The sequence below is a fragment of the Aegilops tauschii genome, chromosome 1 (genome assembly GCF_002575655.3).
Source record: "Aegilops tauschii subsp. strangulata cultivar AL8/78 chromosome 1, Aet v6.0, whole genome shotgun sequence".
NCBI classification, from domain to species: Eukaryota; Viridiplantae; Streptophyta; class Magnoliopsida; order Poales; family Poaceae; genus Aegilops; species Aegilops tauschii.
Genome location: NC_053035.3, coordinates 97,181,441 through 97,208,460, shown reverse-complemented (window position 1 = coordinate 97,208,460; position 27,020 = coordinate 97,181,441). Strand labels below are relative to the sequence as shown.

General features: G+C 45.2%; 1 protein-coding gene across 1 annotated transcript; it reads right to left on the bottom strand.

The window, feature by feature from the left end:
- Positions 1-23,130: 23,130 nt before the first annotated feature.
- LOC109783495 (WAT1-related protein At5g64700) lies at positions 23,131-24,892 on the bottom strand. Its single transcript, XM_020342097.4, has 3 exons — positions 24,618-24,892; positions 24,398-24,460; positions 23,131-24,298 (listed from the first exon to the last, which is right to left on the bottom strand). Exons 1-3 carry the CDS (start codon positions 24,797-24,799, stop codon positions 23,386-23,388), a joined length of 1,158 nt encoding a protein of 385 aa, XP_020197686.1. The 5' UTR covers positions 24,800-24,892; the 3' UTR covers positions 23,131-23,385.
- Between the last annotated feature and the right edge of the window lie 2,128 nt (positions 24,893-27,020).

The window sequence follows — 27,020 nt, the reverse complement described above, 5'->3', positions numbered from 1 at the left end:
CTAACAAGTGATGAAACATACATAAAATGAAAAGAAGCATGTTCCTTATCTGAATGGCAATCCTACAAGGACAGTAGCAATTTCTAGAGCAACAGCATTGCTTGATATTAGTGTGGGCATTTGGATTAACTATGACAACCGTTAAATACGACATTACTTTAATGGTGCCATTGCTTCATTTTACTAGCAACATTACATTAACATCTGCTACAGAGTTGGTATTTGGGCACGGGAGAGTAGGCGGACCAGGACAGTTGCATTTCTAACTTAAAGAAGCAACTTATCTTAATGGGAAATTTAGCAGGACATGAAAAAAGTGCCATTGATTCATATTACTGGAGGCATTACATTGAAAACAACATTGGTTTAACGTGTCCTTACTTTTAACAGTGCGACTGCTACATTTTACCAGTGGCATTACATAAGAGTGGCTCGGGGCAACAAACATCAGAACAGGATATCTGGGTTGGTCCCATTTTTGTTCGGTATAGCCACCTTATACTGTGTGAGGCTAGCAAATCTAGTGCTGGACATACTCTGTTGACTTGTCCCCCAGTCCCCACTTTCTTTCCTTTTTCAACCAACAGATCGGGTTTATATTGAGTTTGTACCGCGTTTCCCTTTATTTCCCTATTAGACCAAGAGACCAGTTGGATAGCCAGTCTCTACTACTTTTCGCCCCCATTATTTCCTCTTTCAACCAAGTCCTAGATTCAGGTAACAAATTTTCCCCCACCCCCACCCCCTTTCTTCCTTGTTTGAACCAAGTAGTACTAGATTCGAGTGCATGAACTAGTTTTACCTCTTAACAGTAAAAAATTAGGTGGCTTTCAAACAGCCGATTGATCCTATCTATGAGGGGGCCTGAGAAATAGTAAAAGATACAAATGCAGCAACGTCGGGAGCTCGGGAAGTAGAGCAAGGCCGGTTTCGAAGGAAGTTATACCTGAGGGTCGCCGGGATGTCGCTAGGTGGGCGGCGGGAGGCCGGATCTGCCCACACTATGGCAGCGAGGAAGAAGGGGTCGGAGGCCCTCCCTAGCCAGCGGTGCTTGGGGGAGAACGGCAAGGCACGCTGATCGAGACGCGCCAGAAGTGGGTAAGAGCCGTCGCCGAGGACGACCGCGTGAACATTGCACCTTCTCACCTTCCCCGGCGGAGAGGATCCGCTAGATCTGTGACCAACGGTGAGCAGAGAGAGAGTGTGGCCACCGCTGTCGTGTTTAGACCTGGAGAGGACGAGACAGTGTGAAGAGAGCAACACTAGCAAGCAAGCGTGGAGGCTCCTGCCTATATAGTGGAGTAGTTTTCTTTTGTCTACCGGAGCCAGCTTGACCTCGTCAATGACTGTCGAGAAGTCTTCATGCACGTGCCCCGGAGGCGCAGTTGTCGTCATTTTGATCTGAAGCACCGGATTATAACACATAACACGAAAAAATGCCACATGACAAGAATCCATAACCTGACTACCCCAAAGAGACAACATGAATCCCGACGGACAAACTAGATGAGGATCAAAGATCAAATTAAAGATAAACTCGTAGAAAAGGGGTCCATCGATAGATATCCTAATTAACATAGTAGGCTTGACCTAGATGGTAGCTGAGTAGTCTTCGTGCATGTGCCCCCAATGACCAGCGCCTTGGAGGAAGTCAGTTGTCGCTGTTTAACCCTCGCAGTGATCCGAAGCACATGAAACCTAATATTGCGAGATGACAAGAAACCTTTTTTTAGATTTCTCATCAGAACTACAACCCTGTACAACACAGCCTGCACGATTTGTAGACACTAGCCAATCCGTGTCTGCTGGAGTCTGGTCACATGCATGGACGAACTGATCTTCCGTGTCATGCAGGCACCAACGTCTGCACAACACTTCTCTAGTACTCTCGCTCATCTCTCTCTTCTATTAACTCACCCGACTTGCGGGCCCGGGGAGTGTGCCTATGGTCGGTTCTCAATTGCGGTCCCACATGTGTGTGCAAACGCAATATGACGCGCGTTCCATTCGGAGAGCGGTGTGTCAGACCGACCGACCGTCTAGGGTGCGACGCGAACGCGACGAGCGTGCTGTATATTCCGTACATGTGTACCGCCGTTTTCTTGAGGCTTTGCTCCATGGCGCAATCCAGCATGGATACAAAATTAGTATACTGTACTATTTAAAAGTCGAGGGCGGGGCTTTTCCCACGCGGTAGGCGGGGCAGTTCCGCCTAGTCAGTTCGACAAAGACGCGAGAAGATGAGGGAGTAGGCTGCTGCAAACATAGGGCTGTGTGATTTGATAGCGAGTTAGTGCTGGACAGGTGGGGCCCCGTGATTTGACTTGCCATTATCATTTTAACTGCGGCGCTACGACCGGCGTGAGTCTCCCGATTCCTGACCACCTCCATGGTATACAGCTGCCTCTCCCAATGCTCCACCATGTAGAGGTTGGCTCTTGCATGAGAGCCCACTCCTCCACTTTTTCCTTGCCTCTTTCCTCCACATATGCAAAAATGCCATGTAAGCGGGCTTATAGCCCACTATTGTACTTGCTCGTACAGGTGCTAAGCCTGCCACATAGGCATAAAGTCTGATGTGGCAAGTTAATTAAGAAGAGAGAGACTAGTTTGGTGACCCCAGGAAGAAATGGTGCTAAGCGCGTGTACCTAGGTGAAAAGACAATTTTGAGTCTATAGCAAATTAAATGAAGCTAACTTAGCAACAAAAAACTAAGCACCTATGCATTGGGGACTTGAGTTGCTAAGCCATTTAATGCCCTTAGCACCTCATCTAAGCACCATTTCATTGGAAGAAGTCACTCCTTGGCAAATGCAATAAATACTACGAAGAAAGAGATAGAGAGAAGTAAAAAATAACTCTTATAGCCAACCTTATAGCTAACCTTGTTGTATGAGTGACTAAGTGATGACTATGTATGACATGCCAACATCAAATAGCCTAACGCACCGTGTTAAATCTCCAAGGGTGCGACCGCGCGAGCGAGGCGATGGTCGTGGTAGGCGCGACCATGATACGGGCTGCTGACAGCCCTTGGATCTGAGATCGAACGGTCGCATGCTAAGTTGCTGAAAATTTGTAGAATAACCCTTGAGGATAGGATATTCACCCATAGGTCTAGAATCACGCCATGCAACCGTTCGATCTCAGATCCAAGGGCTCTCGGAAGCCCGTATCATGGGAGAATGGAAAGCTTCGTATCACCTATAATTTTCCCGACGCTTGACATGACATTGAAATCCATTTAGTTGGGCGTCGAGTAGACATGACATCTAATTGGGACCCCATAGTACTGTGGATGAATCCATTTATCCACCAGGCAACCCACTACCCTGCCATTCGCACGCCCCACTCATCATTTTTACAATCAAAAAACCGCTAGCAGTTCACTCCTACTCGTCCCCGGACTCCTTTAACATTACGACTGTCCGCTCCTAGTCGTCCCATCCTTTCACATTACGGCAGTTCCACTAATCCTAACCCCCTCCCAAATCCATGGCGTCCCAAATCTCCATGATCGGCGGTGAGTACAAGGTTAGAACCATCATCGGCGATGAGTTCGACGTCATCTACACCCGTTCTTCTGCGACGGTGAAAGGATGCCTTGCTCGCTTCAGACGCATGTTCGAAAACTCAAATGATGAATGGGTCGCTGGGCTAGATGTTGAGTACACCACAACCCTGGACAAAGAGAAGAATCTAAAGGAGGAAGAGAAGATGAAGCCCGCCGTGATCCAGGTTTGCGTGCATAACTTGTGCTTGGTCTACCACATATGCCATGCCGACGTTGAGTGCAAGGAATTTAAGAAGTTCCTCGCGGGCGGCCTAGTCAAATTCGTTATTGTAGACTTTACTACCGACATAAGAGTCCTGGGTCAGATAGGCCTCGTTGTAGGCAAGCCCTTCGACCTCCAGAAGAATGGGCTGGTGCCCTCCCGTGATCAGCCTTCAATGCTGACCCTGGCAGGAGCCATGGTTCATCCTTTCCACGGCAAACTGAAGAAACCTCCGCCCAAGTTTCATCGTCATGCATGGAAGTGGAATGTACTAGATATAGACCACATCCAGTACGCTGCAATGGATGCCTACCTTTGTTTCAATATCTACAAGGGTTGGATGAAGAGCAAGAGCCAAGTGTGCGGTTCAAGCAAAGAAGTATTGGCCAAGAGGAAGAGGGACAAGGACAAAGTCGAGCACGTGGACGAGGAGTCCGAGTAAGGTGGGGGTGTCGTTGCTCATGGTGGTTCTAATGCAGTGTCTACCGGATTAGTTGCTTAGTTTAATTTCAGGGGTGCTTAGTTTTATTTGAGGGGTGTGTTGTGCTGAGCCCCCAGGAGAACTATGTTATGTTCCTTCTCGTTACTTTAACTCTTCAGTACGTACATACTAGTATTTCATACAGTTCATCTTTAAGTTGGTAGTACTACCACTCGTTTCTTCACATTATATACGTACAATATATATGGCCAACATCATATAGCCAGCAGTTTAGTTGTCAAAGAATTTCAGGGTGCTTAGTTTTATTTGAGGGGTGTGTTGTGCTGGACACCATTATTATGACTCAAATCTCTTTTGCCATGTTATAATGACATAAATACCTATGGACCAACATGCCAGCTCTCCCTCTATCTCACTACAGTACAATAAAGTTTGGGGCCTACTTGATCCCAAGAGCGTTCTTATTTTTCCTGTAAAATTATTCGCTTGGTTACTCCTGACAAGCGGGGCCACACTTATCATTGTGAGATAGAGAGAATCGGCTTATTTTTGTCATATAACATGGTCAACGGGTTTGACATGAAAATAACAATGTCTAATGGCATTTTTGAGCAAACATCTAACGGAATGATGGCATTTTTGAGATATCTAATTGCATTTTTGAGCAAGCATCTCACGGATCGATGGCATTTTTGAGTAGTTGTAACTTCTAATGGCAAAACTGAGTAGTGATACACAACTAGTGGCATAAATAATGAGAACCCAAGAATTAAATAGGTATGCTAATTTCTTTAATAGAATTTAGCACCCCACTTAAGCACGTACTAGCTTTTTTAATAGTACTATATGCATAATTTGGCGACGAGCACTCTCTATATGTACCACCTTTTTTTAATTTCATCTTGTTAGTTTTGCTCCATGGAGCAATCCATTGATACTACTACTGTACAAAAGTATACATTTTTTAAAAGGCTAGAGGGCGGGGCAGTCTCGCTTGGTCGGTTTCACGAGAGGCGATGGCATTTGTGATTTGACGGCTCATTACTGCTGGAAGGTGGGGCCTTGTGATTTGACTATTCGTATAAATGTTACTGACGACCTGAGGAGGAGCAAGAACCGTGCGGTATACTCAAGTTTTCCACTGGAGTACTAGTACGACAGAGGAGCAGGAAACACGACAGCCAGTGCCATATGGCGATAAAAATGATCTAATTTGCTAGTCATCGATCCCACGGCGCCGCTCATTGTTAGCATTGTTCTATTCATGCCTCGCAGAGAACATGACACGTGCGGCGAAACACCCGAAGCAAAATAAGAAACACAGGAGCAAAAGAAGAAGGAAGATTATCACCCCCAAAAAAGAAGGAAGATGCACACACAAGTCCGGGGCGCTGCTCTCTACTACATGAAGGGTTGCTGGCCGCGGAGTCATAACCGCTTCTTCATCGCCTCCACGCCCTCCATCTCCTTGCACATCTCCTCCGCCATCTTCATCATTCTGTCCATGATGCGGGATTTCTTGTCGTAATGCATCTGGTCGTCACAAATGTTTTGACTACTTGTGGAGCCAAAACGGACTCCGTATGAGTCAGATACACATGTTTCAGTTAACACTACGCAAAATTGATTCCGAACGACAGTTACAAACTAGGTCTTGTGTAGTTGCATTCGATTTTTTCCATTCTACTTCACTAAACATCTCCATATGAGATCCAATTACTTGTAGGGAGATGCAAGAGACCTCAGTTATGATGATGCACTAGGTCCATAGCTGGGACTTTGTGTATGTTCTCAAAATGCGTTTTTCGAGTGCTCGTTAAGAAAGTTTCTATACAAGTTTCTGAACGAACTCCTTAAGAAAAGTTCTCCAAAAGTTCCCTATGAAAGAATCCTTTGAAGCATCTGGTCGTCACAAACGGTTTGACTACTTGTGGAGCCAAAACGGACTCCGTATGAGTCAGATATCCATGTTTCAGTTAACACTGTGCAAAACTGATTCCGAACGACAGTTACAGACTAGTTCTTGTGTAGTTGCATTCGATTTTTTCCATTCTACTTCACTAAACATCTCCATATGAGATCCAATTACTTGTAGGGAAATGCAAGGGACCTCAGTTATGATGATGCACTAGGTCCATAGCTGGGACTTTGTGTATGTTCTCGAAATGCGTTTGTCGAGTGCTCATTAAGAAAGTTTCTATACAAGTTTCTGAACGAACTCCTTAAGAAAAGTTCTCCAAAAGTTCCCTATGAAAGAATCCTTCGAAGCATCTGGTCGTCACAGACGTTTTGACTACTTGTGGAGCGAAAACAGACTCCGTATGAGTCAGATATCCATGTTTCAGTTAACACTTCGCAAAACTGATTCCGAACGACAGTTACAGACTAGTTCTTGTGTAGTTGCATTCGATTTTTTCCATTCCACTTCACTAAAGATCTCCATATGAGATCCAATTACTTGTATGGAAATGCAAGAGACCTCAGTTATGATGATGCACTAGGTCCATAGCTGGGACTTTGTGTATGTTCTCGAAATGCGTTTGTCGAATGCTCATTAAGAAAGTTTCTATACAAGTTTCTGAATGAACTCCTTAAGAAAAGTTCTCCAAAAGTTCCCTATGAAAGAATCCTTTGAAGCATCTGGTCGTCACAAAAGTTTTGACTAGTTGTGGAGCCAAAACGGACTCCGTATGAGTCGGATATCCATGTTTCAGTTAACACTACGCAAACTGATTTCGAACGACAGTTACAGACTAGTTCTTGTGTAGTTACAAACATTTGAGCCTTCATCATCTGTTCCACGACCGCATTACGTACCTTGACAGCAGCCGGGTGCTCGATGCGGAGCTTCGCCAACTCCTCCTTCTGTTCCATGACGAGGGCCTGCAGCATCTTCATCGAGGAACTATTCTTCTCATGCAACTTCTTCCAGCCGGTGTTCTCCTCCTTCAGCGGGTCGAGCTCGTGGCAGAGCTTCGCCTTGTCCTCCTGAAGTTGCAGGATTTCGCCGGTCGCCTTCTTATCCAAGGCAATGCTCTTCTTCAGCAGCATCACCAAGCTGGCGGTCAACTCCCCCTGCTCATTGAGCTCAGCGGGCATGTCGTCGAGGCTCTCCTTCAGCAGCTCCACCAAGCCGTCGATGAACTCCTCCTGCTTATTGAGCTGATCGGGCATGTCGTCAAGGATAACGACTCCAGCGCCGCCAGCTCGGCATGTTCGCCTCCGCGGCTAGGGCACTCCTGGGAGCCCTCGCCTCCGCGGCTAGGGCGCTCTTGGGAGCACTCGCCTCCACGGCTAGGGCGCTCCTGGGAGCCTCGCCTGCCCGTGAGAGATCTTTCGAGGTCTCTGCGAGGCGACGAGCCCTCTTTTTTTCCGCGGCCTTGGTTGCCACTCCCTTGTTACGATTAGTTCTCGACCTACAGCTCTGCACACCGGCCATGGCAATGACGGACGAACAAGAAAGACTTATGAGGAGGAAGAGGTAGAGTGATTTTTGGCTAGGTACTAGTTCCCCTTTTTATAACCTAGTACTAGCACTAGTACTAAAACCTGCATAGTGGGAAGTGAGAACACATTCAGGTTTGATACGTACTAGGGTGTGAGCAGGTTTGCACTTAATTATACTGTACACTTTTGAATGTGATGGGAACAAGCTAAAGATTAATTGATGGTTTTGGTATTGAGGCCCGAAACGGCCCCCGATGAGTTTCCTGGAACACAAATTTCAAGTACTACTGGTCAAATACGGTCGCACAAGTCAGTGATGTATAAATGGTCGTACATGTCAGACCAAGCCTATGCGTGTCGCGGGTCCGACCGACCGTCTATTGGTGTGACCGACCCTAAGTATTACACAATGGAGACTTCTGGTTGTGGCTTCGGGTGATTGTCACGACCAAGCATTCAAAAACTAGTGATAATCAATTACCATGTTTTTCCAAACGACCAAGTATTTTCACAGGAATACAATACATATAGATGGAGTGATTGTCACGGTTGCAAACCGCCATGGCGCCGGAAGTTCACTGCAGCAGCAACCGAGTAGGTCACTGCATCGCCGGCGGGGAAGGAGGGCAGCTCACCTCGCCTACGATGCATGCCCAGCAGCGCCGCCGCAGCTTGTCCCGCGATTTGGCTTCTCCTACCGCCCATTTGAATAGTTGCACCAGCTGCTCATGCCATTCCACAGGCATGCGCGTTCTTTCCTCCGCAGTTGACTCCATGAATATGATCTCTGCCATTAGCCTTAGCTCGAATTCAACGCGACGCTGCCAGATGCTGACATCCCTCAGCATCTCTCCCCTGAGATCGACTTGTGCCTCCGCCTTGTGCTGCGCCAGGCGCAGCTCCTTGGAACTTCTCTCCAATCGATGCGACACTTCCTCGATCCGATTTGCCCTTGCTGCCCACCACCTGAAACGCAGCCCTGGCATGTCCTCCGGCGCCACCGATCTGTGATTCCAGAGCAATGGATCCCCTCTAGAACACATGTGGGTTTTGCTCAAAGGCGGAAGTGCTGCGGGCCGCAGCGAGAGGGCAGCCCGCGGGATCCTGGGATCTAAGGGATTATCCATGGCGGGATCCGGTGGGCGAGGCGGGGAGGCGAACCTAGGCGTTGAGAGAGCCCTACGAGGCTAAGATAAAGATACTAGTACTACTCCACTCCGTCCATATTTAAATACAAAGGCCACCAACAGTAGTCCTGGAAAAAATTGATCATGCTGCCTGCGTCCTGGTTTATTGGCCCCCCTTTTTTGTGCCACTTTTTATGACATGCATAAATATGCATGTTACTTAAAAATATGGTAAAAATTGGCACAAAATACGAAGGAGATCAATGGAAGTAGCAACCCATGATTTAGCTACTCGCATGCATGCAGTGCAGTAGTAATGTCTTTCTCAACTACTTCCTCCCTCACGTCCACTCAATTTGCATGCGATGTATTAATTGACCATCAATGAAGTGAAGGACTTTACACACGTCAAATTATCACATGGGGTGGATCTTCGTACAAAAATGCGTCCCCCCATGTACCCGTGTGTGCGTGCGAGGGAATGAGTGCATGCATGGTGTGCGTGCACATCTTCGCTTCGTGCATGTACTGCCAGTGTGCCTCAGAGAGGACGAGTACATTCTTCTAGAACCAGTAGCACGTCACTGTGATCAATCCACACAAGGAGGTCGCGACAACGCCTCCACATGTGCCACGTGGCTTCATGAACTGAAAGAAACACACTGTGTAGCGTGCCATTGGAATTCTAATTTACGTGTTTTACCCATACTCGAAGTACTAGTAAGGTACACGTGGATTGTACGCATCAGATTTGGCAACCAAATTATGAATAAATACCACACTATAGCATGTAAGCTTTGAGTCATATATGCATGATGGACGTTCATTTAATTCTTATAGTTCATCTCATTCAAAATCAATTAGTTATTATAAAAAAGCTAGGGCCTCTTTGATTCGCTGGATTTCCAAAATGCGGGAATAGGAAAAACATGGGATTAGAGTGGAATGTTGTCTTGAATCCTACAGGATTGTACGAGTGTTTGATTGTGCATAGAAAAAACGTAGGATTCTTTCAAAGAGGTTTGAGTGGATGGAATGTTTCCTATGAAATCTAGTGCAAATGAATCCTATGGAAAAATTCCTATGGTTTACAATCCTACGAATCAAACAACCAAGGTAGGAAAAATTACTAAGGATTAGAATCCTTCAAAATTCCTTTGAGAATCCTTTGAATCAAAGAAGCCCTTAATCTATTTTATGATTCATGGAATTGTGCGTTGTAAAGCATAAATTAAAAACAAATAATGGCAATTCAACTAGAAAAAAAATTGGGCAGATATGATACGGAAGATTCTAGAACAAAGGAGAAGCACTTGTGTTTTGAGGTTTGTGCATTATGCCTAAGTTCAACCATGGAGTCTGCTAGATTGTACATGTGGCAAAATCCGGTGGGGGGCTAGAAGATGGTGCGAGGGGCCAAGTGGAGGGAGACTATGAAGGAGTGCAGAAGTGCAAGATCGATATTTAAAGAGAGGGGGCGAGAACGTGCGCTTTTGCGCGCAGTGGCAGAGCCATGAAAAATAAATGAGCTAGGGACCAAGCATTGCTAATCCTTTACGAGGAGGGCCAAATCATCAACTTAAACCATTTTACCAACAATTGATCTAATGATCACATTCATATTAGCCTCAATATATAGTGATGTTAAGGGGGGCAGGGCCCTTGCTGCCCCTGTCTTCGCCACTGTGCGCGCGTCTGAGAGATGAAGCGGAAGGCATGGATGATGAGAGGGGGACGTTGGATATATAATTAATGTGGGTGTATTAGCCATGTAATCCTATATAGAGAGGTATAGATTGATCGATGTGTACGTGGGAAAGAGGGTGAGACCTCACTAGATATATAGATTGATCAGTTTGTGTGGAAAACTGGGAAATACCTAGATACACACACACATAGAGGAACATTGATCGTTGCGCATGCACGTGAGAGATAAAGAATGCCCGATATGATGAAGAGGGGGAGGTGTGTGTGTGCGCATGCATGGGAGACCGACCTGAAGAAAAAGATTGCATGTGTGCGATGGATAATGCCGAGTGGTAGTGTGTGTGCATGCATGCACGAGAGAAAGTTAGTGGTACAATTATAAAGAGAAGACGGCTGTGTGGGTGTAAAAGACTAGGTGAGGTCATAATCAATGTAAAGTTGAATTCAAATATTTGAATAAGATATCATGATGTTTGAAACCCATATTGCATGCATGAATATAACTGAGATATGCGCGGTGTGGTTTGGTAACGAGCATGTTGTACTGTATACACATTGAACAAGGTCAGACTGATTTGAATTTGAGATACCGATGGCAGGCATCGTTTGGACACATTGCATCCGTGCATGGACACGCTATTCTAATTGGAGATGATGGGTGGCTTTCGCATCACATATCTATATCTATACCCATATATATTATATTTTATATTTTTATATAGTGTGCGGATAACTTTTACTTTGAAAGATGGTCGTTGGATGAAGCCAATCCGATGGTGCAGAGATGGCAAATTCGAGCACTACTGGCCGTTGGATATCATCTAGATTCCACCAGATTTTGCCACATGTACAATCTAGAAGACTCCATGGTTGAACTTAAGCATAATGCACAAAGCTCAAAACACAAGCACTTCTTTTTTGTTCTAGAATCTTCCGTATCAGAATTGCCCAAATGTTTTTCTACATGACTAGCAAGATGCCCGTGCGTTGCACGGAACATCAAGATCTTGTGGGAGAAAAGGATGAACGAGGGAAGGCCTTATCTGCAAATATGGAGAGGAGTGCGGGTAAATTGTCATAGTTTCCTTCCTATCCGTTAGATATAGATCGGACGGCCTATATTGCAGGATCGCAGGCACACCATCATCACCAACTCTGCTTTTTATAAGTTCTACATGATTTTCCATTATTTGTTCTTACTTTATGCTTTACAACGCACAATTCCATGAATCTTAAAATAGACTAGCTTTCTTATAAAAACTAGATGATTCTGAATGAAATGAACTATAAGAACTAAACGAACATCTACATCATGCATATATGACTCAAAGCTTACATGCTATAATGTGGTATTTATTCATAATTTGGTTGCCAAATATCATGCGTGCAATGCACGTGTACCTTACTAGTCTAAATGGTGTTTGTGTGTGTTGTGCGTGTTAAACAACATTGTACGTAGTATCATACATGGTTTAGATTCCAAACATCTAGTTAGAGCATACATGTACTATGATTTGAATTCAACATAAAATGGATACATATATTTGAATTTGAGATCGTATGTACATGTAGTTCGTATTTATATAGGAATTTACTTCTCCTATATTCATGTCATGTATTGTGAAGATAATATTTAGATGGTTGTATAACTAACCCGAGTACAATCCCATTCAAATAGGGAAAACGTACTCAAATTTAGTCCATATGCTAGACAACACAAATTGTTTTTTTATTGTTGAGGGAAGTGCAAATTGTTTTGGTACTATACACATTATGTTTGTTGTTCCGATTTTTAAAGTTTTTGTTGTTGTTGTATTTGAATGCATTTCTAGTAGTATAGTAAAACGGGACATGGCTCTCTATAGTGATGAGGTGCGAATTGTCTTTTTTTGGTACACGTTAAGCTTGTCCTCCCGAAATTTCAAGCCGCGTCTTGTTATGCCGAAATTTCAAGCTAGCATCTCTGTCTATCGTGCTGCGAAACTCCCGCCTCTTCAACCCGCGCCTTGTTACCCCGAAATATTTAAGATATATCTTTGTCTCGTTGTTCTCCGAAAACTCCCTCCATCTCAACCTGCGCCTTGCTATCCCAAAATTACAACGCGCGCGAAAACTCCCACCTCCTGCGAAATCCCGACACGCGAAATGCCCGTGATACCCCTGAACTGAAAGAACCGCCTAGCTCAAATCGGTGGGGGTACATTCATAACTTACCCCACATTTCGGACAAGCGCGTCCCTAAGCCATAGTTCCCCACTCCCATCCCATCAGCCCACCCATTCGTTCACGGAGGCCGCGAAAACCCGCGAAGCCTCACACCCTCCTCCGTCCGCCACCCAGCCGAAGCCTCTTCCCCGATGACGTCGTCCACAGCAACACCTCGATGTCCCTCATCCACCGTACCAGATGAGGATCCGTCGTCGATCTCGTCATCCCGCTGGTTCAACCACCCCGTCCTCCACCTCCAAGGAGCTGCCCCGATGTTCCCCTCATCTTTCGCGCCACCTCCATTCCCACACCGCCGTCTTCACCTGCACCACCGGAAGAGCAGCATCATCACCATTTCCTCAGATGAAGCTAAGGCCTAATCGGCGCCACCAAAGAGGTTGTATACTATTCGCCGCATTTTCTTCTTGATTCGATCTCACGGTGCTGCCGACGCTCGGTCCTGAGCCGACATGGCGCGGCTCCATCCACGGCGGCGTCGCTCCCTCGACAGCGATGTCCACATCAGTAGGAGCTACTGCTGCTTTAGCTCTCGCTCGCGCTGCTGCTCTGCTCTTGCTCTCGGTCCCCTGCCTGGTCTGCTCTTACTCTTGCTCTTGCTGCTGCTCTCGCTCTTGCTCTTGCTTGCAATGCTTCTCCAATTTAGCTACACTTCAGTTGACTGAATCGACTTTTGGGTTAGTCGATTTTCAGGGGGTGGGGGGGGCTCGCCGGAGTTAATGAAGAACCAGCCGCAGCAGGGAGGGGGGCTCGTCGGAGAGGTACCCTACTATCTATCTTAGGGTTTAGGGTGGGGGCGGTGGTCGCCGGCAGTGGTGGGGCGGTGGCGTGGGGATCGCCGGAGACAAAGCTCGGCACGAGGGGGGCTAGAGGGATGGCCGGGGCGGCGGCGGACCGGCGGTGGGGAGTGGTTTCGGGGCGGGCGGGGCGGCGCACCGTCGGCCGCGGGCGGCGGTTTGGCGGTGGTGGCTGGCGGCTCAGGGGGGTGGAGGTTGAAGATGAACTGCAGGCCCTTGATTTCGTATCCAACGCCTAGAAAATCGAGTGACCAGAGATGAAAAAGCCAGTCGACTGACGTGTAGCCTCACCCTGATGCTGCTACACGACCAGCTGCCCCGGCTCTCGCACGCGCTGCTGCTCCGGGCGCTGCTGCTGCTGCTACTGCTTTTCTGCTACTAGTGTGTTCAGTTTCGACAGTAAAATTCAGTTTCGACAACAAAATTCAGTTTTGACAGTTAAGTTCAGTTTCGATAGTTAAATTCAGTTTTGACAATTAAGTTCAGAGATGAGCGGCTGATGTATTTTACATCTAGCACTTTGTGGTTATGTATTTTACATCATCTATTGGAGATGCTATTAGAATTCCACTTAGGTTAACATTGTCTCTCATGTCCTGCTTCAGCCTCGGCATCGTACAACTCACCGGAGCTGCTCCAACGACGAAACCGTCCATCACAGTGGAGCAGTACCCCGGGCTCCATCTCCAGATGCCTAAGATCTTCTTCCCCTCCTCCGACAGCCAAGTCAGCCGGAGCATCCTCACCGACCAATCCAATCACGCTGAGATTGACATGGCTTCATCAAAGAGGTTGTACACTTGTTGCATCTCATTTTTACTCTACATGTTATATATATTGTCCACTGAGCACACGTAGTAACGTGAAATACGATTAGTTTCTCCTACTATATTACAAGCAGTGAGGTACCAGGCAACTTAGCTATCCGTGATGGACTTTCTTGAATGCCATCATTATTTATCTCTGTGCGTTTGAGTTGTGCATTTGTCGATGGGCCTGGGAGTAGAGCTAGTAGGGCAGTGGCCTGGATCCAAAGTAGTAGAAGTAGCACAAAAACATTTTTTGAGTGTAGGCTTTTCCTTGCTCAAGCCTGCTTACTAGAATCTCCAATGCTTGAAAGGAAAAGTGAAGGAAAAACATAGGAATTGGAAAGTTTCCTATGGTACTACTATTCATGCATTAGGTTCAAAGGAATGGAGCAAAGGAAAACTGTAGGATTTGTTCCTTTAGTGTCTCCTTGAAAAAAAACATAGGAATTTTAATATCCACTTGTCCTCCTTTTAAAATTCCTATTCATGAAGCACAAGACTAAGAGATAGTAGCATAATAGCATTATAACCATACATTTTCTTGTGGTTTGACTTAATATCACCATGCTTCTTTGCATCCTGTGATCTTCCAATTCTTGTGAACCAAACATCCATATTGGCAGAAATCCTGTGTTTTTAAATTATCTGTTTTGCACGTGCATTCCTATCCTATTCCTGTGTATTTCCTATCCCTGCATTGTTAGAATCCTCAAATTCAAACAAGCCCTTACACAATTACTTCTGTTACAGATATGTGTCAAAGAAAACCTTGTGTGGTTTGTCTCGCTCCTGCTGCGTCGTGTTCCACCCCAGCTCAGCTGCTCCAATGACGGAAGGCTTCACCATAGCAAGGATCCGCTCTCCAAACTGTCTTTCGCCGCCTCAGATCTTCTTCCCCGCCGCCGGCAGCCACGACAACTGCATTACCATCATCAACTGAGCAGATGACCTTGAGGACTACACGGGTCCGCAAGAGAGGTTGCACTCTTTCGTGTCTGCTTACGTTATGCATCGCTTAATATGATGACATCCTACTTTATCGTCGTGTTCACCTATTAAACTCCGAGTCAGGTCCAAACTAATATTGAAACTTGAGTTTTTAAATGGTTGTGGGGTACATATTGGGGCAGCAATCAGTACTATGTGTCTACTATCTGGTTAATCTCGGGTGTCTACTATGAGTTTCATGTTGGGTGCAAACAAACATTAAAGGAGCCATCATCTGTATTTTTTAACTAAAGCTATTTTCTGCCTGCTATCATTGGTTTTGGGTGTATCCACAGTTTGCTACCATCACTCCAGATTTGTGCATGCACTCCTTACATAATCTCACTATGTTTTAATCCTATGCATGTCAGTTATTGTACACAATGGAACTGAACATGTAGAGCAAAAGAGACGACCCTTGCGTGGAAATAAAATTTCATGCAGACGTCGCTCCATGGTGGGCGCAAAGGCAGCCCCCCTCCACCCATTTCGGATTGTAATCAAGAGGAAGATAACTGTTCCGGGGGGGATTCAGAAGGAGAAGACCACTCCTATTTACCCCCTGATGTCTTCGCTCTAACTTGGCATGCTAATGTTGGTAATATCATGCATATGGTGCCTTGCATTGCTTACTTTATACATCAAATATGTCATCTGCTTAGTTTAGACATGCTTTGTGTGAATGCCATCTGTTTAGTTTCTTTATCGTATATGTGAATCATGCAATGCCATCTTGTTTAGCCAGGCATCATATATGTGAATTTTGCAATGCCACCCTGGTTAGCCGATCATCTTATATGTGAATTATATCATGCCATCATTTTTTATTACGTATTAAATTTGTCAACAATTTTAGTACATTCAATTACTCTTCCTGTGCATCAGCCATTCGGCACGGTCATGGAAAAATCTGGAGTGGAAACAAGGTCTTCAGAGCAGACAATGCTATCTGACGAAGCGCATGTCTTACTAGTTACGAATAGCTCCTCAGAGGAGGATTCAGAGGCAGATGACCAGTCCTATTCCCCCCCCCCCCCCCCCGAGGTGCATGCTCTAACTTGGCAGGGTTATGTTGCTCATATCGTGCGTATGGTATCTTGCATTGCTATGTCATTTTCTTAGTTTAGACATGGTTTGTGTGAATGCCACCTGTTTAGTGTCTAATTACCATATATGTGAATTATGCAATGCCATCTTGTTGCAAGACATTATATATGTGAATTATGCAATGCTATCTTGTTGCAAGGCATTATATATATGTGAATTATGCAATGCCATGCTGTTTAGCCAAGCGTCATATATGTGAATTATATCATGACGTCCTTTTTTGTATTTCTCATTGCATTTGTCGACAATGTTTGTATATTCAACTGCTCTTCCCCGTGCATCAGCCATTTGAATTGGTGATGGAGAAATCTGGAGTGAAAACAAGGTCTTCAGAGCAGACAATGCTACCTGCTGAAGCAGATATCTTGCTGGTTACAGATAGCTCTTCAGAGGAGGATTCAGAGGCAGATGACCAGTCCTATTATCCCCCTGAGGTGTATGCTCAAACTTGGCAGGGTTATATTACTCATATCATGCATATGTTGTATTGCAATGCTTAGTTTTTACATCATATACACAATATTGAATGCCATCTCCTTAGTTGACACATCATATATGCGATTGCCATCTGCTCACTTGCTTAGTATATAAATCATATATTTGAATTATATCATGCCATACTGTTTACATAGACAGCATGTATCTGAATTATGGCATGCCAACCCATTTTCCGAAGACATAATATAGTTATATCATCTCATCCTGTTTACATAGTCATCATATTTTGAATTATGTCATTCTATCCGTGAATTATATCATGCCATCATGTTTCCATCGACGGCATGTTTGTGATTTATGGCATGCCAACCACTTTAATAGACACATCGTATAGTTATATCATGTCACCATGTTTACATAGTCATCATATTTTGAAGTATGTCATTCTATCCTGTTTAGTTAGCCATCATACATGTGAAATTGTGTCATGCTATCCTGTTTAATTAGCCATCATATATGTGAAATTATGTCCTGCTATTCTGTTTGGTTAGACAACATAAATGTGAATTATTTCATGCCCTGTTTTCTTCCGTACTATTCATTGCACCTGTCTATCTTACAATGTCTGTACATTCAATTACTTTTCTTGTTTATCAGCCATTTCAATTGGAGGGGGTGATGGCAGTATCTGTGGGAGTAACAACACGGTCTTCAGAAAAGATCGTGCTACCTGTCGATGCAGATAGAACCACGGTTGTACTTGCCCAAGAACCAGCCCCATCACACATAACCCAGACTCACGCAAATTGTACCCCTAGCTAGTTAGACAGAGAACCAGCACACCTCTTCTAACCCCAACCCCAGCAGATAGTAACCCAGTTCCAGTTGACACAGCACCGTCTCCACCACAGAGCACCCAAACATGAGCAGTTAGTAAAGCAACTGCAGTGCCCAAAGCACGAGGACCACCACTCCGAACCCCAAGTCAGCGCTTAAAGCAGAAGAAGAATTGTTCTCAGGTCAGGTTCCGTAGCTATGGTTCATACTACTTTGCTCTTGCATCACTGTATTTACTCATACAAACTAATTTCAAATTTGAAGGATGCAGTTGAAACTCCAATGGTGCAACGTGTTTGCTATTGTAACTTGCTCTATGTTGATTTCAGTTTCAATTGAATAAACAGTTATGTTCTCATGCCATGCATGCACATTACAAGTGTTGTTATTGCTGTGTAGTTTCCCACACTTATATTCTGTCTATGCTGCTTTGTCTTAAATAGATATGATTTGAACTGTCTCTATCTTGATTTGGCAACATAAACTAGAATGATATAGACCATACAACGACCATACTACATAGATATAGGATCCATGTATGAGAACAAAGTGTGGACTTTGGTGGACTTGCCCAATGATCGGCAAGCCATTGAGAATAAATGGATCTTCAAGAGGAAGACGGACGCTGATGGTAATATCACTGTCTACAAAGCTCGGTTGCCGCAAAAGGTTTTTGACAAGTTCAAGGGGTTGACTACGATGAGACTTTCTCACCCGTAGCGATGTTTAAATATGTCAGAATCATGTTAGCAATTGCCGCATTTTATGATTATGAAATCTGGCAAATGGAAGTCAAAACTGCATTCCTTAACGGGTTTCTTAAAGAAGAGTTGTATATGATGCAACCAGAAGGTTTTGTCGATCCTAAGGGTAATAACAGACTGTGCAAGCTCCAGCGATCCATATGGACTGGTGCAAGCATCTCGGAGTTGGAATATACGCTTTGATGAGGTGATCAAAGCATTTGGTTTTATACAGACTTACAGTGAAGCCTGTATTTACAAGAAAGTGAGTGGGAGCTCTGTAGCATTTCTGATATTATATGTGGATGACATATTGCTGATTGGAAATGATATAGAATTTCTGGATAGCATAAAAGGATATTTTAATAAGAATTTTTCAATGAAAGACTTCGGTGAAGCTTCTTACATATTGGGCATCAAAATCTATAGAGATAGAACAAGACACCTAATAGGATTTTCACAAAGCACATACCTTGACAAAGTTTTGAAGAAGTTCAAAATGGATCAGTCAAAGAAAGGGTTCTTGCCTGTATTGCAAGGTGTGAAGTTGAGTAAGACTCAAAGCCCGACCACGGCAGAAGATAGAGAGAGAATGAAAGTCATTCCCTATGCCTCAGCCATAGGCTCTATAATGTATGTCATGTTGTGTACCAGACCTAATGTGTGCCTTTCCATAAGTCTGGCAAGGAGGTACCAAAGTGATCCAGGAGTAGATCACTGGACAACGGTCAAGATATCCTGAAGTACCACAAGAGGACTAAGGAAATGTTTCTCGGTTATGGAGGTGATAAAGAGTTAGTCGTAAAGGGTTACGTCGATGAAAGCTTTGACACCGATCCAGATGACTCTGAGTCTCAATCTGTATACGTACTGAACGTGGGAGCAATTAGCTAGAGTAGCTCCATGCAGAGCATTGACATAGATATTTGCAGAGTACACACGGATCTGAATGTTGCAGACCCCTTGACTAAAACCTCTCTCGCAAGAAAAACATGATCAAACCCCAAAACTCATTGGGTGTTAATCACATGGCGATGCGAACTAGATTATTGACTCTAGTGCAAGTGGGAGACTGTTGGAAATATGCCCTAGAGGCAATAATAAAATGGTTATTATCATATTTCTCGTTCATGATAAAAGTTTATATTCATGCTAGAATTGTATTGATCGGAAACTTAAATACATGTGTGAATACATAAAGTACACCATGTCCCTAGTATGCCTCTACTAGACTAGCTTGTTGATCAAAGTTGGTTAAGGTTTCCTAACCATAGACATGAGTTGTCATTTGATAACGGGATCACATCATTTGGAGAATGATGTGATGGACTAGACCCAACCGTAAGCTTAGCATCAGATCGTTTAAGTTATTTTCTATAGCTTTCTTCATGTCAAGTATCAGTTCCTTCGACCATGAGATCATGCAACTCCCGGATATTGGAGGAATACCTTGTGTGCTATCAAACGTCACTTCGTAACTGGGTGATCATAAAGGCGCTCTACAAGTATCTTCGACGGTGTCTGTTGGGTTGGCATAGATCGAGACTGGGATTTGTCACTATGTTTGACGGAGAGGTATCTCTGGGCCCTCTCGGTAATACAACATCACAAGAAGCTTGCAAGCAATGTGACTAAGGAGTTAGTCATGGGATGTTGTATTACAGAACGAGTAAAGAGACTTGCCAATAACGAGATTGAACTAGGTATGAGATACCGACGATTGAATCTCGGGCAAGTAACATACCGACAGACAAAGGGAACTGCATACGGGATTAACCAAATCCTTGACATCATGGTTCAACCGATAAAAGATCTTAGTGGAATATGTAGGAACCAATATGGGCATCCAGGTCCCGCTATTGGTTATTGACCGAAGAGGTGTCTCGGCCATGACTACATGATTCTCGAACCCGCAGGGTCGCACGCTTAACATTCGTTGACGATAGAGTAGTATTGGGATATTTGATGATTGGTAACCGAATGTTGTTCAAAGTCCCGGATGAGATCCCGGACATCACGATGAGTCTCGGAATGGTAGGGAGGTAAAGTTTATATATGGAAAGTTGTTTTCAGGGTTCCGAATTTTTTTTCAGTTTTTTTGGTATTGTACCGGGAAGCTTCCAGAAGGTTCCAAAAACTTCCAGAGGAGTCTGGAAGTCCACCAAGGGTTCCATCACGTTCCAAGGGTCAGCATGGGCTGAGGGGAGGCACCCTGGCCTTATTGGGCCAGGCGCACACAAGTCCCTCAAAGGCCCATGCAGTTGGGAAATGTGGAAAGTCCACTTTTGTATGGAAGGGAAGGAGGAGGACTAGGATTCCACCTCCTCCCCCTTGACTGCGCCCTAGGGTTTGGAGGGGCTGTTCCCCACGCCCCTCCACCTATATATAGAGGGTAGGGGGCTCCCCAAGAGGATACACCAAGCCCTTGGCGCCCCTCTCTCTCTCCCGTTACTCCGTAGTTCCACCGCCTCGTCCCGGCGACGCTTAGCGAAGCGTTGTCGGTGCTCCACCACCACCATCACCAACACGCCGTCATGTTGGTTGTGATCCCATCTACTTCTCCTCTCCCGCTTGCTGGATCAAGAAGGAGGAGACGTCATTGAGCCGCACGTGTGCTAAACTCGGAGGTGTCGTCCGTTCGGCACTAGATCGGTTGGATCGTGATCGGATCGCGAAAAGTACGGCTACATCAACCGCATTATATACGCTTCCGCTTAGCGATCTACAAGGGTATGTAGATGCTCTCCCCCTCTCGTAGCTATGCATCTCCATGGATGGATCTTGCGTGTGCGTAGTTTTTTTTGTTTTCCATGCAACGTTACCCAACAATACAACCTGGTCATAATGTAACAATCCATCACACCGCATCAAAAATATCAAAGATTACTCAGATTGATCACAATAATGTTATGTACCTCATGTGATCTTTGTACTAAGAGACGGAGGAGAGAAGATGCCACATTGCTATTGTTATGACCCCATAGTCCAAGGAAGGACTACTCATACTTCTTTTTTGAATGCCAAGATCCTCTCTTTCTTGAACCCTATTTTTTAGTGTCCATTTCTTATGCCTCAAGTCTTCCTTTGTGTGAGAGAGATCCAATTGGTTCTTGAGAGTGATTTGATTCATGATCTTTTGAGGAGTTCGTCCAATTGACTATGTATTGATTGTTACTCTTGGAGGGGTTGAGAGCCTTCTCAACCACATATTGTGAAGGAATTAGGGGTTTTATACATGGCCTAGTGACCGCTTCTTGTGCAGGATCAACCCTGAGTGGGGCTTGACATTTGTGGTTGATAAGCCATGGTGGGAGAGACAGATTTGCTCTTCGTGTGTCCTTTGCGAGCTACACAGTTGAGACCTTTGTGGTTTAGTGCCTTTGTGTTCGAAACCTCTATCAACGTGGAGTAGGATAGCGTCAACTATCCACATGAAAAAACATTGTCGAGCCCCTATGTTTGCAATCTCTCAACTCAACCTCTTATTTACTTGTAGGTTATCTTTCCTCGCTGGCATACTATTTTAGCTTGTTTGCTAAGTGCTTTGAAGGACCTAATAGAAAGTTGCTTAAAATTTACCAACCCTTAAAATTTGGTGTAGATTTTTGGCAGGACCCTTCCCCTATAGTCCTTAAACACTCGATTTTAATACTATGCAAGTGTGTGCTCCCTTCTTTTAAGGCATTTACTGTGGAAGAGGATGATTTACTCGCAAAGTGTTTTTGTCATATCTTGCAATGCGTCGATCGACATTTATGAGCCATCTCAGTAGGTACTCTCGTCGTCTTACCTTGTTTAGTACTACGATGGTTGTGGGCATCTAGAATGCAGAGGTCAGTGCACTCATGATGCTTGCTCTTAGCACAGTTTCATAAGTAAAATGTTGAGATGGCACATGTTTTGGAGTGGTTGTCTTTGACAAAAATGTCACAATCTAGGATGACAAAGTTAAGAGAGGGAGTGCCCTCGAAAGATATGAATTTTTTCTGAATAAAAAATCATACAACTCCGGCCAGGCCACCACAAATCCTGGGTTAACTAGACCATAACTTTTCAACGGTGGGTCAAATGAGTCAAAAAGAAATGGTTAGGGGATAAGATAAGCATGAGTGGGGTATTAAAGGCTCCATTTTGTTAAAAGTGATTATATGATAGTGAGTAATCAGTTAGCGGGAGTAATACTTTGAGGAATTAAAACAAAACCTTTTTTTACTTTGGAAGTCCTCTTTTAAACTTGTGACAACATGAGAAGAGACCAATATGTTCTGAACATGTAGGGGCCAACCGGCCAAGACAGATCAAAAGTACGTACTAATTCTTACCGTAAGTTATGTCTACGGAATTTTAACATTGCCATACCAGAGTTACTATTTCTAAATTGCCAAAAGTTAATTTATCAGTAATGCTAAAACATACAAATCAAAAGTTTTTTATGGCAAATGTAGTTGGCATGAGGATGCCAAGTTTAGTTTACGAGCACGACAATTTTGTGGCCAAAAAATGAATTGAGACTGAATTTTCATGCTCGCCAACTAGACTTGCCATCAATGATAAACACAAATTGCCATAAAAACGTTCGATTTGTCATGGTAGAAAACCTGATGTCAGATTTCTAATGGAGTCGTAATTTATTTCTAAGTCGATCAAGTTGCACAATGTGGGCAACATACAAACAAAGCTGAATCATCCACTTAGAAATATGAATTCTCATCCCATCTTAGAAATAGCCGCTCCCGTTACATACCAGCAATCCTCTCCCACTTGCGTTTCAGCCCTTGGACGACGATGGTTCATAAAGTTTCTAGTACTACTCGTGCATTTCCTAGTGCTGTACTATGCATTTCATTCAAGAGTCTCTGTCAAAAGAAACAGCTCCTCGTGGCCGACCTGCCTGCCTGCAGGATGCATGGCTGCTGTAACTCTGTAGTACGTATTTCCCAGCTACACCTGTGAATCCAGCTTGGCTCTCTTCTCCTCCTCCAGTTTCACCTCGTCGTCCTCTTCCTTGTTCATGGCGCCGGTGCGAGCATTGCTACCATCGCATCCTTGTTTCATGGTGGTTGCTGATGCAGGAGCTGCACTAAGCAGCGGCGGCGATGGCTGTTCCTTGCTCTTCCCCCAGAGCACGCTGTACAGCCCGGCGACCAGCAGCGCCCCGCCGAGGACGCTGCCGAGGTGGACGACCTCGCCGAGGAAGAAGGAGGAGCAGAACACGGTGAGCACGAGCCCCACCGGATTAGACATGGCCAGGAACACGGGGCCCCGCCTCTCGATGCACCACGCCTGCAGGTAGAAGGACACCCCCGTGACCACGAACCCGGAGTAGGCGACGGCGACGAGCCCCACGTCCAGCCGCAGCGTCCACGCGGCCGACATGTCCTCCCCGCCACCGGCGGTCACGGCCGCCGCGAGCGCGAGCGACTGCACCGTGCTGAGCAGGCACTGCAGCGCCGTGGCCAGCAGCTTGTTGGGGTACTCCTTGAGGAGGCGCGCCTGGAGGACGATCCAGAGCGACCACGTCACGTTGGCCAGGAGCATCAGGAACGTGCCTTTCATCCACTCCCCCTGCTTCCCGGCGGCCGCGGCGGCGGCGTGCGCGTGGAAGGCGCGGTGGTGGTTGAGGGGGCTGAGTGGCGGCCCGGCGTACAGGGCGATGACGAGGATGCCGGCGACGCAGAGCGCGACGCCGGCGAGCTTTGCCGTGCCTGAGGCGGCGCGGAGCTTGATGGCTTCGAGGTGGAGGAGGACGGCGAAGAGGAAGGTGATCACCGGGATGGAGTTGCTGGTGGCTGATGCCACCGTCGCCGAGGTGTACTTGAGGCTGATGTTGTGCAGGTTCATGCTCACCGTGTTCCTACGTACGTACGTACGTGCAACACATGTTATTTTTACACGTATATATATGATGATGAATTCAAAGGGAGATCAATGGTGTCGTGTTCTTAGTTCTTACCCGAGTAGAGCGTACATGAAGATCTTGGTGAACAACCACAGTGACATGGGTGGCGCGTTTCTCCTGCAAACTCTTAACAGTCATGGATCTCGCTCATATGAATTTACGAACTTAAGATGGATCAACTAATTTTCCATGCATGCATAGCCACCGATTGTTTGCATCTTAATCATGACTTGATCAAGTAACTAGGTAGGTTAATGGTTAATTAGTTGAGTACCTCTCGAGGAGGATGGCGAGGGGTAGCAAGAGGAGAGTGGCGGCTGCCTGGCGGTAGAAGATGAAGACGAAGGTGTTCATGCCGCCATCGAAGGCCGCCTTGGAGACGACGTACATGCCGGTGTAGATCACCTGGATCACCATGGCAACAACATACGCCTTCTTCCCTGCATCCGTCGCCATGGCTACCTCCTTCTCCTGAGTGCTCGACTCCTGATCGATTGAGAAGTTTCAGTGGTTGAGTTGAGACTTGAGCGACACAGGAGAGTGCCTTATATAAAGATCGATGGAGAATGCAAGTATGTTGATGTCTCAAAGGAAAGTAAGTAATTAGCTAATAGCTTTTTTCTCTTTTTCTTTTGGCGATAATGTTAGCCTTTTCTCTAGTTCCTTCTGGCGAATGTTTTCTCTCTGGCTTGCTCTCATTCACACATTTTATTTCTTTGGGCAATGAGTAGGAGTAATACTATGTATCTCATATATTTTTTCCTTTGGGAAAGACTTGATGCGGTTGTATAGCACTTTGTTCAGTGCTTATTGCTCATTTTAGAAACTAGCCAACTAGCCAGTGCTTTCTCATCTTGCTTCTGCTAAAATATCTGTGATCACTCGATCTTGATGGGAAGTGTGAGAATATACCGGCTAGTGTGTGTCTTGTAGGCTAGATTTTCTCCCCATTAGGGGATGTCCTCCAACACCATCCATCATGCAATGTCCATTGGGATCTCAACCATGTGAACAGTGCCTCCTGTTGCAACTACGTTGGGATCTTCAAGCACACATTGAAATAACTCATTTTTGTGTGTTGAACCAAAAACTATTTTTCAGGAAAAGGGTATTATTATACGTATGTTCTTTCTTTTTCTACATACTTTATTTTGGGAAGAAGCCACTAGATCCACTAACCAAAGTCAACATTACAAAGCAAAGCTAAATAAAATAAGAATTGCATCTAGGTCCTTGGGGAACCAATCGTCTTCTACTTCCAAATGAGCCACTATTGTCGGTCCACCGCCGGAGCGGGCCTCACTTTGTTTTCCGCAGTCCGGAAGTCATTGTGGCCATGGTCCGCCCGGAGGAGAAGCCTTCGGCACAGCAGTAAAGAATCCAGTCACCAGATATGTGTTGACGGTGCTGTCCGAAGTGACCACTGCTGGCTCGACTCATGCATGTACATCCTCTCTAGCCTCATCAACGTTGAATCAAGGACCGAGCCGGAGAACAAAACTCAATATGTTGTTGTGTCCGCCTCAAAGGAGTGCGGGAAGACAACCAGCATAGACCCTCGACCCCACTGCTCAGATTCTTCAAAATTCAGTGCAAATGGACTTGAAACATCGGGATCGCTATGTGAGATAGATTATGATTATAAAAGAAGTTTAGAACAACATAGTGGAGCAACCAACTACTCACAGGACTTCCTCTCGTTTCATCCTCTAATCCTAGGTGGCTAGGGCAAACTTTTTCTTCCAGACTTGACCGGCGAACCCGTGGATTCGCCTCCCCTTTGCCTGCCACTCCGGCGACCGGTGGCAGGGAGGAGAATTCCGGTACCTCCTCTTCGGTTAGTAGTTTAGGTTAGGGTTCTTTATTCCTTGCAGGTGGGGCGCTCGGGCAAATGGTGGCTCTTCTTCTTCTTCTTCTTCTTCTTCTTCTTCTTCTTCTTCTTCGAGTTTGACGAAAAAGGGTTTCTCCCCGCTTCTTTGTCTTCCGGGTTTTGATCCTCCTCGAGTTCATCTATTTGGACATAGTCGACAGAGCTCCGGCGTAGATTCCTGACATCTCCTTGGGACGGTGAGGTTAGGGTTTCTTGTTATGTGGCGAGATTTGGTTTCAGCTGCTTCAAATATATGCATCTGGCTGTCATCGACAAGGTCAAGCCAGCTGCGGTAGGGAAGCGACAACGGCGCGTCGGCGGCTCGTTCTGACGGCAGTAATGATCGTTGATGGACTCGGAATCTCGATGTAATTTTTGTTATGTATGAGATGTTTTGTACTTCCGATGAATTTTATAATAGATCTGATCCTTTCCACACAAAAAAACATAGTTTAGCAACAGCGAGATGAGCCGGAACCTCAAGCAGATAAAGAATGGAACATCCCAACTTACTTTGGATAATTATAATTAAGATTGCCTTTGTTCCCACCCCAGGCCATCCTTCTCTTTCTATCTTTTTAATGAAAGAAAATCGGGCAATGTGCCTCTTGGAGACCACGGAGGCTCATCCTCATTATTTTTAACCAACATGCAAATCAAGCATTAACAAAGACTCATCAACTGCAAATATTTAGGCAAACATTTCACATAACATCTAGCTTTTAGTTAGTTGTTCTCTGCAATGAAAAATATTTAGTTGTTGAATCAAAGTAGAGAAATTTCACTCGAGGCATGCATATATATGTA